Source organism: Aythya ferina (genome assembly GCF_964211825.1).
Source record: "Aythya ferina genome assembly, chromosome: 12".
In the NCBI taxonomy this organism is placed as follows: domain Eukaryota; kingdom Metazoa; phylum Chordata; class Aves; order Anseriformes; family Anatidae; genus Aythya; species Aythya ferina.
This window is the reverse complement of record NC_140308.1, coordinates 235,335-248,813: the sequence shown is the minus strand read 5'-3', so window position 1 is coordinate 248,813 and position 13,479 is coordinate 235,335. Positions and strand designations below refer to the sequence as shown.

Here is a 13,479-nt window from a genome sequence, read left to right as displayed (position 1 = left end):
GGCCCCAGAGCAAACAACCCACAGCCTCCAGCACTGCGAGTAAGCAGGGCTCTTCCCTAACAAGTGACAGGGCGCAACCGGGGCTGTCTCCAAGCTCCAACAGGAGGAAACAGCTCCTGCCTCCTCCTGAGGGCACCGATCGGGCACAGGGCTGCGTGGGAGGGCCTCAACGACCAGCAAGAGAGGCACGGGGGAGAACAGAGAGCAAGGATCCCCCTCAGCTGAGGAGAGCCATCCCCTGGAGTCTGACCAGCCCGAAGGGCATCCCCAGAGCAGGACACAGGACCAGGTGAGCCAAACGTTTATTGACACTCAGGCAGGACCTGGGGAGCACGGGTTTGTAACAGCACGGTGTGCAGAGCGGGGCAGGGAGGATGGACCCTGCTCTGGAGACTGCACTGCAGGAGGACCCAGAGCCAGCAGCACAAGCTGGCTGCAGGGTCCCTGGCAAAAGGGACACCCATCACCGCACAGCTGGGGAACCAGCCCACAGGAAAGCCCTGAGCAGCTGTGGCAGCATGGAGGTCCCTTCCCCTGCTTCCCACCAGTGCAGCCCCAGCTCCATGTAGCGCTAGCCCTTCCCAAGGGCCCAGAGCAGGACCTTGTCTTGGTCCCAGCCTGCCCACGCTAGAAGCATCACGGCCGTCCCTGCTTTGCCACGCTTCCTCCTGGCCAGACCTCGGTCCTGCGATGCGTCAGCGCCGGTGATCTGCTCCAACTGCCTCCATGACACTCTTGAAGCCCTGCTCCCTGATCAGAAACAGCGCGTGATGGCCTGGCTGGCACAGCCCCGCTGCACCAGCACGCAGCTGCCCAGAGCCTCCAAGGCCCCAGGGAGGCGGCCAGCCCCTCTCTCACCTCAGCAGCTCCTCCAGCTCACGCTTCACCGCCCCCACCACCAGCGGCCCTTGGTACACGAGCGCCGTGTACAGCTGCACGAGCGAGGCTCCAGCTCGGATCTTCTCCAGGGCGTCACGGCCGCTGCTCACCCCACCCACGCCGATGATGGGCACCTGGCCTGCGGGCAGGCAGGGGGGCAGGTGAGCGGGGCGAGGCCAGCACACGCCCCCAGTCCCGCCCTGCCCCTACCTTGGGTGAGGGCGTACATCTCCCTCACTGTCTGCGTGGAGAGCTCCCGCAGGGGCTTCCCACTGAGGCCCCCAGGCTCCAGGCGCTGCATGCTCTGTAGGCCCTGGGGCCTACTGACGGTAGTGTTGGTGACAATCAGGCCGTCCACACCTAGCTGAGGGACGCAGCCATGTGAGGACCCATCTGCTGCGAGCAGCCCCTGAGCCTCATCCGTGAGCTGCCAGGCCAGCCGGGACTCCCCCCAGCATTGTGCCCAGAGACAAAGCAGCCACCACTGACTGCACAGTCCCTGGGGTCTGCTGGGATGCATGCAGCTACTCGAACACTGACTACAGCCAGCCAGAGCTGCTCGTCTGCCTGTCCCTTCAGAGGTCGCTCGTCAGGATCACCAGCATCCTGCCCCATGCTGAGGCCAGGCAGGGGGTGCACAAGCCCAGCTCCTCAGCAGCCTCCCCTTCCCACTGCCGTTGTGCCGCCCCCGTCCCCTCACCTCGCACACGACGCTGGCTATGTCCTGCTTGTCCTGCAGAGTAAGGTCTGGGGCAATCTTCACCAGCACAGCTGGTTTGTGCTTGCAGGGCAGCGTGTCCCTCTCTGCCAGCACCTGCGGGGTACACACAGGGACACGTGGCAGTGTGTGGGGGACACGCACCTCCTGCTCCGGGCCAGGGGGACCGTGTGCACCCGCAGCCACAGGGACAGACCCTGTTGTCCCCACACTGCACCACCCATGGGACAGGCACCCAGCAACATGGCCTGGGGCACAGAACACGCACAGTTGTGGGGCAGAGGCAGGACTGCGGTAACTCCTGATGTCATGGGATGCTCCTTGCAGGAGCAGAGCAGAGGGCAGTGCCTCGCTGTTCACCTGCCCTTTGCTGGAGTACAGTGCCCTGGAGCACCCAGCGCCAGCCCATGGGATCAGTGGCCGAGCAGGGGACATCTTGGTGGCTCTGCCCACTGCCCCAGGGAACCACACTCCTCCCCACGCGGGGTCACCCACCTTGGTCAGCAGGTCCCGCAGCTCAGCCTTGCCCTGCAAGTCCCGCAGCCCTGGGGTGTTTGGGCTGGACACATTCACAACCAGGTAGTCCGCCAAGGGGCCCAGCACTCGGACCCCAGCCACGTAGTCAGCTACAGCATCTGCAGAGCTCTTGTTCTTGCCCAGGTTGACTCCGAGAGGCATCCCCGCTAGAACACAGACACATCTGAGCCAGTGCAGCAGGACCAACCACCATCCGAGGGGCCAGAGGACCCGACAAGGGAGGTCCCATACTAGCTAAAAGCAATGTGGGGATAAACAATCCAAGAGTTTGATGGGGCTGGGACCTGAGACTGTCCTGCAGCCCCAGGAGCATCACTGTGGCTGGCATGGTTAGCACCTCCCAGCACTGCAGCCTCCAGCTGGGCCACCCAGTACAGGCTGCCTATGGAAACGACCCAGATGGGGCCCTGTTGACTTTGGCTAGTCTCAGCTGATGCATCCATCCCCAAGCAGCAAGCAGAGCCTCTACTGCAAAGGAACGGGCACAAGAAAGGTGCTTGGTCAGAGCCTTGAGAGCTCTTACTGTCCAAGTACACGTTGCCTTGGCCAGCTCCTGGACACTGCTCCAAGGCACTGGCATTGTACGCCTTCCCTGACCTGCAGCTAGCTGGAAGACCCCCAAATCCACCCTGCCAACCCCCAGAGCAAAGGTTTACAAGCTTGTCTCACCATCAGTGAGCTTGCGCTGTGTCTCCTGGCGGGCCCGCAGCCTGCGTTCCACTGCAGCGTGGCCGTGACTGTTGAATCCATACCTGGAACAGAAAAGACAAGGTTCAGGGCCAGGCTGGTGCACCACACGGGACACAGAATTGTGAGGAAGGCTCCACAGCTCCACTCAGTGCACCCAGTACAGCTGCAACCTCAGAGCAGAGGACGGCGCTGGGGCCACCCGAATGCCTCCCCACACCGCCAGCCCGTCCCGTCAGCACCCGGCCGGACACCTTGCGCGTCCCCACCTGTTAATGACCGCCTCGTCCTCCAGCAGCCGGAAAACCCTGGGCTTGGGGTTCCCCTCCTGGGGCTCGGGCGTGACGGTGCCCACCTCCACGAAGCCGAAGCCCACCTTGTACAGCCCGTCCACGGCCTCGCCGTGCTTGTCGAAGCCAGCCGCCAGGCCCAGCGGGTTGCAGAACCGCCGCCCGAGGACGCGCACCTCCTGCGGGGCAGCGCCGCCTGGGGACAGCGGCCCGGCCCGGGGCCTCGCCCCCGGCCCCTGCCCCGCACCGGGAGCCTCCCCGCGGGTACCCGGCCCCGCCACCTCCCCCCGCCCCCCCCGAGGCCGCCCCCGAAGCCCCGCCGGCTCCCCCCCCCCGTCCCGCCGCAGAGCCGTACCAGCGCGGGGCCGTCGGGGCGCGCAGCCGGCAGCAGCCCGCAGGCGGCGGCCCTCAGGGCCAGGCCGTGCGCGGTCTCCGGGGGGAGGCTGCGCAGCGCGGGCAGCGCCGCCGCCTGTAGCCGCTCGTCGCCCGCCGCCAGCGCCGAGCCCAGCAGCAGCCCGCAGCCGCCCAGCGCCGCCGCCAGCGCCCGCAGGCGCCGCTGCGTGAGGCCGTCAGCACCGGGGCGGGCACCGGCACCGGGACCGGGACCGGCCCCGAGCCCGGTACCGGGCCCCCCGTCCCGCTCCCGCCGCCCCCCGCCCGGTCCCGGCCGCTCACGCGTAGCGGCGCCGCCATCTTGCCCGGCCCGAGGTGTGCAGCGGAACTTCCGGGAGCCCGGCCCAGGGATTGGCGGAGCCCGAGGAGACCCAGCCAATAGAGACGCGGAGGGGCCGGGCGCAGGAGCCCCCGGGAAGCCCCGCCCCCTCTACCGGCAGCCCCGCCCCCGCCCCGCCCCCGCGGCCAGCTGGGAGCGGCCCCCCCGGGCCCCGCCGCCCGCCCCCCGCCACATCCCGCCGGGGCCGCACAGGTGCTGCAGGGGAAGGGCATCGCTCCTCGCAAGGGTGCTGCCTGCCTCGGCCCCCAGTAGTTAAATCTTACCCAAGGGACTTAAAAAAAAAAAAAAAAAAAAAAAAAAAAAAAAAAAAATCAAGAAAATCCCCCTCTCCACACGCACCATAAGGCAGCGCAGGGCACCTCGAGGCTGACACTGCCCTGGAGCCCACACACACACACAAGGAAGCCCGGTGATCTTTCAACCTTCATCACCCCTCTCTGGGGAAGGCAGCACAGCTGCTGCGGCCGGCCGGGAGTGGCAGCCACAACGTCCAACACGGGTTTCCTCTATAGCTACCCGAACTGGTGCAAACCGTTCCCTGCTTCAGTCTCACAAGGCTCCCCACAGTTCAACTCCTGGAGCAACGACTGGGAAAGCTGCAGCATTTGGTTTAAGTACAGCAGGAAGAGAGCTCAAAAAGGAGTGTTCGTTTGAGGTTAATATAGGAAACCGATTTCAGGGGGGAGTGTTTTAGAGAGAAGTTAATCACAGCTCCTGCCCTTCTCACAGGAGTTAGAGCCCACTCAGTCTTAGGTTTTCTTCTTTAGCTCCTCAAATCTCCGAGAAAGATCATCAAAGTCAATGTCTTCAGAGGCAGAAGAATTGGTGCCAGCAGATGCTGTTGGCAGTGTGTCCGGCACGGAAGGTAACTCAGGCAACACAAAATTATCAATGGTATTAGGAGGTCCAGCTCTTGGTTTTGGAGAAGGTTCTGACTTGGGTCCAGGCCCTATTTAGAATAAAAGGAGTATCATTTCACCTCACTCGTAATCACACTCATTAGGCCAAAAAGAGACACAAAAGAGACACAGAAACACACGCAAGAAGATCCTGCAATCAAAAAGGCAGCACCAATGACCAGTGGTCACACAGCTCCAACTGCACTTAGGCTCAGTGGGGAAAAGGTTTATAAGGCTGCAAGGAGCTGCAGCCGTGACAGACCTGGACTGGTGACCCCACCCTACAGATGTACTCAACTGCAGAAGATGGGCTGCACCATGGGGATTCAAGTCCCAGTTTTCTCCATTCCAACACCCCCTAAAGGGACACGTAGGTATCATGTGCTCCTATCACCCAGATGTCAAACTGAAGTGTACCAATCCCAGTGCAACAGCAGGCCTACCTCCATCATTCATACACCACCACTTTCCGAAGGACTCCATTACTGTCACAAATCCTTGCTGGAGCTGGCAAGGGTTTACTTACTTTAAAACCTACTCTGCCCTTATCTGCTACAGATTATAAGTGCTTTCAAAGCATACAGAACAGAAGCACGCTGTACAAAGCTGAAGAAATTGTGACCCAATTACGATACATGAAGCATCTCAGAAGCATGTAGGCAGAGGGACAGAGATACCAACTCCTCCTGCTAGCCCTGCTGCACTGCATGCGGCCTCAACGCTGACACTAATACAAGCGTATCTACCTCTCAGGGCTTACTTCTTTATTTCTGTTCCTGCAAAAACTGTTATATAAAAGTATATTATCATTTTAATCTGTTGCTTGCTCATTTTATTCTGCAAACTGATGAGATAAGCTGAAGGCCTAGTACTGACGCCAAAGTCAGACTCTAGTTGTTGAGTTTCCCAGATCCAATGTGTTTGAGAATACTCTCCACTTCTGCCATAGGCTTCTCCCAACACATTTTGAAAGCAGGATTTGAGTCCAGTTCCACACATTATTCCCTATAATTAAAGTTCACTCCCAGGGATGCTAGGATATCCCAGCCTTACTCACAGCCCCAAACCACCCCATGCCTCTTGGCATACTCACCAGCCACCGGTGCAGAAGAAGCATCCTTGTCAGCGTTAGGCTCGTCAATCTGAAACAGGCTCTCAGTTACTATCATTCTTTCCCAGCAGGCACAGAATCCCCCAGCTGTACAGGCACAACTCGTGCAAAAGCAGCCACACTCATGCACAGCAATGCATATGCCACACCTCCCCAAGAAGACAGATAAACCCTTGCTTCCAGCACACTCCGAAGAATCTGTATCTCTTCCCAAGAAAAGGGGGCAGTGCTTCCATTTCCCTGTCCCTCCTTGTCAATCAAAGCAGCTTAATTGGCCATAATTTGGTACTAGATAAGCAGCACATCTACTACCAGGTCTAAACATATTTATCAAGGACAAAAGCTGGAGAAGACTGCCCTCTTCATCCACGTAAGCACAGCAACTGCTTCCTTTCACAAGCAATAGATAAGCCCTTGCGATCAGCAGCAACGTAAGAAACGATCTCTTCAGAAGTCTTGAACCCGCTAGGACAAAGGCCCACAGCATGGTCAGTTTTGCTGGAAGAACTCCTCCTTCCTGCTGGGCTGCAGTCAGTGCCATCTATCTGCACCTAGCTGACAGCTGCTGTACCTGTGCCTGCATCTCCTGGACTCAAAGGTACGCACAACTGTTGGGCTATACTTGTTGCTATTCATGGCATCGCAGAGACAAACATGTCACCAAAAAAAAAAAAAAGATGTGATCATGAACTGCAACAAAACCAAGCATGGAAAGCAAACTCCAGACTCCCCTTTTTTCTCCCCGAGGACTTAGAAAAGTCTGGGAAAGGAAGAGTGCTTAAATGTTCTTCAGCTGGGTCAGCCAAAATTTTCATCCAGACTACCTATGTATTAGTTCAAACGCCATAATGAGACAGACTGAAAGCGATAAACCTGTCACGTTACAAAAATAGGATCCAGGGTCTCTGCTCATCAACTGTTTATCATCGTTTTAACAACGCAGTAAAAATAAACCTTGGCTTTCCTCTGCAGTTAAAATACACAGAGGAATGAGGAACTTCTCACAAGACTCTTTCTCATCACACACACCCAGCTATTCACCACACCCAAAGCAATGCCGAGCACCACCCCAAAAGCTCCAAAGGTCGATAGCAACGTGCTTAATGAATGGCTTCCACTGCCCTCCTCTCAAGTTTCCCTCTGCTGCCCACAGCGGTGGGTGATTCAGCTCAGGCACTTACAGATTCGTATGTTGGTGGGTTTGCTGGAATTGGTGGCGGATGAATGTTAGTAAAAGGCTGGTAGGTCCCCACCGGCAGGCCACTGAAGTTCTCCTGTACAGAGAGAAATTGAACAGTCACGCGCCAGCCAAGTCACCTGAGAGCCACCATGGGACACAATACATCTACAGCTGCTACGGGAGTCAGAGAAAGTGGTAGTTTAAGGTAAGTATCCAACTTGACATAGATTATGCTCACTAGGAACAGATTCTCAAGTATTAATCAGACACAGTCACCTGCAGCCACTGAACAGCACTACAAGTTATTCTAAAGAACCATCACGAGTAAACACTTCATCCCATGCAGTATTATAAATACCAGATAATAAAAATGTGGAACACTCTGCCTTAAGCATTCTTGAGCCATCTCTCCTGAGTGCAACACCACAGAATGGGAAGGAACTCTCTATGGCTCACCGAAGGCTTTGTATGTATTACCCTTACTTGTAAAACAACAGTGCCTCAAAGGTCTAGACTTAGAGCAAGTCCTCAGATTATTTATGCCTGGGTCTTCAGCCTGCTAACAGTACTTGGCCCAGATTTTCCATGAAAAACACCACATTGCTGGGTCTTTATTAAGATATCAAGCCAACCCGCTGTTTTGCCACTCCCCAGATATCCTGTTAACAGCCAAGAAAGGTGCTCTTTCCGGCTTCTGCCTTCCATTCCCACAGCAAATCATCTCAGAGCCGCTGGCCTAGTCCCCTCCCAACTTGGGTCTAAAGGCAAGGCACTTCTGCATTTTCCTTTGCTGTTCCCATCCCATAAAACTCACTTGATTTCCTTGACTGAACCTTGGCACGCTACCAGCCTACCAAGTTCAAAGTGCTGCTCCAACCCCACAACAAAAGCCTGACAGTCAGAAGACTGCCTCAGGAGTTAGGTCTGGACTCCTCTGGTCCCTGAATGCAGAGGGCTGGCTGGAGAACAGTGGGAGGAATCTCCACAGTCAAGAAGCAATGAGAAGCTTCAGCTGTGCTGCCAACAATTTCCATCTCACGCAGTTTCACAGTTACAAGATGGCCTTCTGACACATCACGCTGTCAGGTACAGATACTTCCCAATCGGCAGGGACAGGGCTAAGCATCACAACCAGTCCTCCACAGAAGAAAGGCAAGCTCAAACCAAAGCCACTTACCGGTCCCTTTGGAGGTGGATAGGAGAAGGGTGGATTTGGTGACGGCATGGGCATAGGCATCGGCACTGGCACAGGCACTAATCCATCAAGACCAACCAGTGGGGCAGTAAATCCACCACCTCCTCCCCCTCCATGGCCGCCCTTCTTCACATCATCTGTGAATCCCACGTCAATCAGATCTGCCGCCACGCCTGTAGGGGCTTCAGCCTGGGGAGGGAAGAAGAATCTCTTTTCTGATCACAACCCTCTGAACAGCATTAGATGCAGGTTTTGTCTCTGGACAAGATGGGACAAAGCCAGAAGGACAGAATGGACAGCAACTGCATTAATGGAAGTCAGAAGAGAGACCAGACTGCAGCATGACAACAGCCATATGCCACAGTATGGGAAGTAGCAGGGATCCTGCTATGCTAGTATGCTAGGACTGTACAGAAGGCATCAAAGCACAGCTACCACCAAGTTTGGTGCAAAGCTTCAGACTGGTGCTCTGAATACCCACCCAAGTACTAATGGGAAAATTCCATCACAGTAACACAGAAGAGAGCTACAGACCTGCAGTGCCTCACTCACCATCACCACCGAGTCAGGCTCGTAGGGCACATTGTAGTTCTTGGCAATCTCAATGAGGTATCTCTCCACCAGAATCTTGGGTGGTGCCTCCACACTCAGCTTGTGCATCAGCTGGAACACAAGGGTGCAGAGATGCTCATGAGGAACGGGGCAGCACAACACAGCCGGGCTCTGTCCCAGCCAGGGCCACCTGCCGTGGGGAGCACAGCGCAGCGCTGAGGAGCCTTTCCTCCCAGCACAGCACTGCCACAGGGGAGCCTGCTGGCAGCCACAGGGCAGGGCTCCCCACGCTCTGAGCCTCTCTGCCCACAGGCAGCACAGGCAGACCCCACCTGCCAGGCACCTCAGCACCACGCTCCTGTGCTTCAAGGCCAGCAAGCCCCAGCAGCGCAGCTGTCCCACCCCACCCTGCAGCGAGCCGCAGGCATCAGCCACTGGCCACAGGAATAAGTGGCAGAAAGCCACAGCAGACAGATCTGTTCTGCCAGCTGAAGCTGGCTGTAGCTGTTCTACCAGTTCATTACCCTGTCATTAACTGTTCCGATCTGGTTTGTCCGGCACAGCTTCCCGTACTCCTTGCTGTATTTGGCACACAGCTGGTCAGCGACCTGCAGCAGGAGAGGAACTCTGGGAACATGCACAGCCTTGCTTTCCCCAGCCACACGTTCCACGTTTCCTGCAGCCCCACAGCCCTCCCTGCCTCTATTTGCTCTCATTTCTGGCACCAAGAGAGCCCAGCTCATCAGCCTCAACTGTCCCTGAGGCTCCACGGTTCCTTGTAGAAATGAAACCTGGGCCGGGGTCTCCACCTGCAGAGCTGGTAAGGTTACGTCCTTTGCCTTAAAGGCAGAGTCCCGGGAGAAAGCTTCCATCAGTTTCTCACAGTGTTACCCCCACCCTGCTAACACCTCTCAAACAACCCTACTCACAATCTTTAACTCAGCCACTTCTGACTGGAGCCGTGGTGCAGCCCAAATCAGTGTAGAGACCGCTTCTGCCAGGCCAGAATCCAGCTCCCTAAGGACAACAGAAGTCTTTGCAGCCCTCAACCTGCTCAGCCTTTAAGTCCCCGACCTCCATTCCAAGCTCCAGAGACTTCCCCATCTGGGGAAGAAAAGGCCTCTGGAGGCCCTAGGACACCGGGACAAACACGGGTGCCATTCTGTATCCCAGGTGTGCCCCCAGCAGTTCCCCACCCTGAGCCCAAGGGGCCTGGACCCTCTCCCACAGCACACCCTCTAGTCCAGAGCTTACTTCATGGACTGAATCAAGCCAAAGCGGGCTAGCAGCAGATCGCAGTACAGCTCCAGGATCTCCATGGCCTCCACGAGGTAATCTTCACGGATGATATGTTCCACACGAATCCTGGCACGCTCATCTTTCCCAGCTGCCAGATAATCTGCAATCTCCTTCCTTGCCTTCTGGGCCAGCTCAGCTACAACACATATCCCAAAGCCAGTCACTGTGCTGCCAGAGGTTGCTGCCTCCAAATCCCCCCGCAGCCCCCACCACACATATCCATTACCAGCTTCTCTCTCTCCATTGAGCCTCTGCAGTGCAAGACACGCAGCCACGGCTTAATGGAGCCTTTGTGTCTCAGTCCACGCATACCAACTCACAGGAGAAAGGGCAGTGGGCTTTTGCCTGTTAGAGACACTTCTACACCTTCAGTTACCTTGCAGAGTCGATCAAGACCATGGGGTAAATCTCTTATCTACATCTGATCAGGGCAGAGCATCCCAGGTGGGGAGAGACATGCACAGGAAATTCCTCACTGCGCTACAGGCACAGAAGGCCCAGGAGATGGTCCTCTGGGCAAAGTGGACCATCCCTCACACACAGCCCATAGCTGTGACCCCGCACACCTTGTCAGCTGCACTCTGACACCTGCCAGGGAGCTGGATGGAGGCCGCACCACAGCCAACCTGTTCCTCTGGGGACCCACACACCAGGGCAGAACACAAGGCCTGGGTCCAGCAAGGAAGAGCAGAAGGCTACTCCATCCTTGGCCCGTGAAACTCCCCCGACCCCAGAAAAATCATCTTCTCAAGTCTCCTGAGCCCCAAAAGCATCCTGGGTCACACCTACCCCCTCAAATACTCACTCTTCTTCTTCTCCAGCAGTTTGAGGCGATTGATGACAAGGCGTAGGTTAACTCGCAGGCGTTCAGCTTTGAATCCAGAGCCCAACATGATGAACAGGTTCTGTGGGAGAAGACGAGAAGGTCATCAGCACCAGCAACCGATGGTCACACCAGAAGAACACTGGTTACTGCTTTACTCAGAAAAACATTAAATTCAATGAAGGCAAATGCTGGTTCCTAGAAAGGCGACTGATGCTCCGTGCTTGTCAGCGTTCAGGAGGCATTTGGACAACGCCGTCAATAATATGCTTTAACTTTTGGTTAGCCCTGAAGTGGTCAGGGAGTTGGACTCCACCGTCATTGCACTTAACAATTCTATCCTACGTGTCCAAATGAACAGCTACCTGCTATTCCTGAATCTGCTTATTTACAGATGACTGGGCCTACAGCACCACCGTTCCCTTTCCCACCTTACAACATTGCACCAAACCAAGGCCAACAGCAAACAGAAACTTCCTGAATATTCCCCTTCTGACAGACTGCACCTCAACCCCAGAAAGAGATGGGAGATGATAAAAAAAAGTGCCTACTCCATAAAAAGGTACAGGGCTAGAAAACATACCCTAAAACGTAACTTTGAAGGCCTGAGTATATTCAATTTGGATAGCTAACGCTAGCCACCAGCATACGGTAAAATTTTAAGAACTGTGATTCTATGTTAGATTAACACCCAACAGCAATAGTCTGGGAAGAAAAATGTGAGTTCAACTCAGTAAGGCGAGCTACACAGCATTTTGAGGTTCCCTATCCTAGATTTCTTTGAAATGCAAATTAATATATATATATTAATTATTAATATAAATATATACTAATTATTAATATAAATATATATTAATTAATTATATATATATCACATCATCAGTAGCAGTAAGTATTAAACAGCATAAATAGCAGAAGACATGCTTTCACTCATTTACTTTGAAAAGCGAGACAAGTACACCAATGCCTGGAGATGCCAGCACAACAATCACACAGTCAGATCCTGTCCCTCCCTCCAACAAGGAAACAGCATTTTTAAAGAAGCACACAGGTCAACTGCAATTGCCCATCTCTGTCATATTAACGTGCAAGCCATAGAACAGCATGCAATTAGCCTGAGAACTGTGTAAACTAAGGCTGTGAACCAAGCTGACAGTCCTACCGTCAGGAGGAAGCTCTGTGTTCTCCCCACACTCCTCCTGTTTCCCAACCCTTGCTCTGGCGTTTCTCCAGTCTCTCGTGAGCCAGCTGAACTAATCAGTTGTACAGAAAACTAACTCATAAGAAACTTTACTACAGCACTTTGTTACGACAAGAAATGTTTGTCAGAAAAATCTTCCTTAAGGGTTTTCGCATTGAAAGACCTTGGCTTGTACCCGAGGGGCACGACAGAGCAGACTTCTGGATAGCGATAATGTTTTTGTACGTCACAAGTGGCTTGTATACAGTTTACTGCTTCCTAGCGTGCACCGAGTCTATTTAGCTGATCTCTTCGCACACCAGTACGATTATCAGCGATACACGGAACCAACGAAACCCAAAGAACACCGATACAGAAAAAGGTGTGAGCTTGTCTGATGCCATGGAAAGTTTTGCCCTTCCGTAACCTGAGCCTCCAGCCCCGCAGTAACTCCGCAGCTCCAAGCAGCAGCCTCGGCACAAGCCGCCCCGTCTCTGTACGAGTAAGCGCCTGTTCCAAAACCCTTCCCGCTACCGCCGGGCTGCTGACAGGCTGCTGAAGGGCTGCTGAAGGGCTGCTCCAGCCCGCATCGCCCCGGCCTGCAGGCGGGCAGCGCTCTGCCCTGCCTCCGCCCGGCCCGGCCTTCCCTCGGGCATCCCGGGACGCCGCCGGGGCGCTTTCTCGGGGCGCTGCTCGGCCAGCGGGGCCCGGCGCGGCTGCCCGATGGCCCTGCCGAACGGCACCGGCCCCGCTCGCGGCGGCAGAGACCAGGAGAGAGAAGGAGAGAAGAGAGACCCCCCTCCGCCCCGCCCCGCCGCCAGGCCCCGCTGCGGGGACGCCTCACGGCAGCGCACGCCCCGGGCCCATCGCCCAGCCCGGCCCGCAGGCTCTCGGGACGAGGCCCCCTCCGCCCCGTCAGCACGGCCCCCCCCCCGCCCCGCCGGGACCCCCTCCCGCCGCTCACCGCCGTGCCGCCGCGCAGCCCGCACGCACCCAAAATGGCGGTCGGCCACAGCGCCCCCCTCGCCGCGCGGAGCGATCCGCGGGGCCGGCACTCCCCGCAGCCGGCCTCGTACCCCGGGCACGACCGAGCGGGCGCGGTGGCTACGGAGAGGCCGCGCGAGCCGCCCTCCGCACTGCTGCGGCGGAACCCGGGGCGAGAAGCGGCGGCGGCACAGGAGGAAATCGCAGCGCCGAGGGACTACATCGCGGGGCGGAGGGACACCCTCGAGGGGCGGTGCCTTCGCGTCACCTCGAGGCACGCCCGCCGGGCCCCGCCCCCCGGCGCGGAGGTTCCGGCAGCGCCGCGTTCCGCCGGCCGGCCCCGCGCCGCCAGCCCCGCCTCCGCGGGAAGCGGCGGCCGCACGGGGGGCAGCGCCGCGCCGCCCCGCACAGC

The 13,479-nt window shown here is 56.8% G+C and overlaps 2 protein-coding genes across 10 annotated transcripts; both read right to left on the bottom strand.

Moving 5' to 3' along the window:
- Positions 1-285: 285 nt before the first annotated feature.
- DHODH (dihydroorotate dehydrogenase (quinone)) lies at positions 286-4,326 on the bottom strand. 5 transcript variants are annotated; one of them, XM_084532958.1, is made up of 9 exons: positions 4,184-4,202; positions 3,467-3,667; positions 3,091-3,290; positions 2,804-2,886; positions 2,093-2,280; positions 1,580-1,693; positions 1,090-1,243; positions 859-1,018; positions 286-750 (listed from the first exon to the last, which is right to left on the bottom strand). In XM_084532958.1, exons 1-9 carry the CDS (start codon positions 4,184-4,186, stop codon positions 696-698), a joined length of 1,158 nt encoding a protein of 385 aa, XP_084389084.1. In that variant the 5' UTR covers positions 4,187-4,202; the 3' UTR covers positions 286-695. The 5 variants fall into 5 exon arrangements, with proteins under 5 accessions (XP_084389084.1, XP_084389081.1, XP_084389085.1 ...); XM_084532955.1 differs by lacking the exon at positions 4,184-4,202 and adding an exon at positions 3,787-3,944; XM_084532959.1 differs by lacking the exon at positions 3,467-3,667 and having other exon boundaries at positions 4,184-4,326.
- IST1 (IST1 factor associated with ESCRT-III) lies at positions 4,255-13,354 on the bottom strand. 5 transcript variants are annotated; one of them, XM_084532960.1, is made up of 10 exons: positions 13,160-13,354; positions 10,886-10,985; positions 10,036-10,216; positions 9,711-9,798; positions 9,306-9,389; positions 8,782-8,892; positions 8,212-8,418; positions 7,036-7,128; positions 5,837-5,885; positions 4,255-4,793 (listed from the first exon to the last, which is right to left on the bottom strand). In XM_084532960.1, the coding sequence occupies exons 2-10, from the start codon at positions 10,971-10,973 to the stop codon at positions 4,594-4,596; spliced, it is 1,101 nt and encodes a 366-aa protein (XP_084389086.1). In that variant the 5' UTR covers positions 10,974-10,985; positions 13,160-13,354; the 3' UTR covers positions 4,255-4,593. The 5 variants fall into 5 exon arrangements, with proteins under 5 accessions (XP_084389086.1, XP_084389088.1, XP_084389090.1 ...); XM_084532962.1 differs by having other exon boundaries at positions 13,077-13,314; XM_084532964.1 differs by having other exon boundaries at positions 10,870-10,985; positions 13,160-13,314.
- Positions 13,355-13,479: the final 125 nt, after the last annotated feature.

Coding starts and splice junctions, on each gene's coding strand:
- IST1 (XM_084532960.1), bottom strand. CDS start 10,973: ATGTTGGGCTCTGGATTCAAAGCTGAACGCCTGCGAGTTAACCTACGC. Junction 8,893..9,305: donor TCGGAACAGTTAATGACAGG/GTAATGAACTGG, acceptor CTTGTGTTCCAG/CTGATGCACAAGCTGAGTGT. Junction 4,794..5,836: donor TTCTTCTGCACCGGTGGCTG/GTGAGTATGCCA, acceptor TATTCTAAATAG/GGCCTGGACCCAAGTCAGAA.
- DHODH (XM_084532955.1), bottom strand. Junction 3,291..3,466: donor GCCCCGACGGCCCCGCGCTG/GTACGGCTCTGC, acceptor GCTGCCCCGCAG/GAGGTGCGCGTCCTCGGGCG. Junction 751..858: donor GAGCTGGAGGAGCTGCTGAG/GTGAGAGAGGGG, acceptor GTTTCTGATCAG/GGAGCAGGGCTTCAAGAGTG.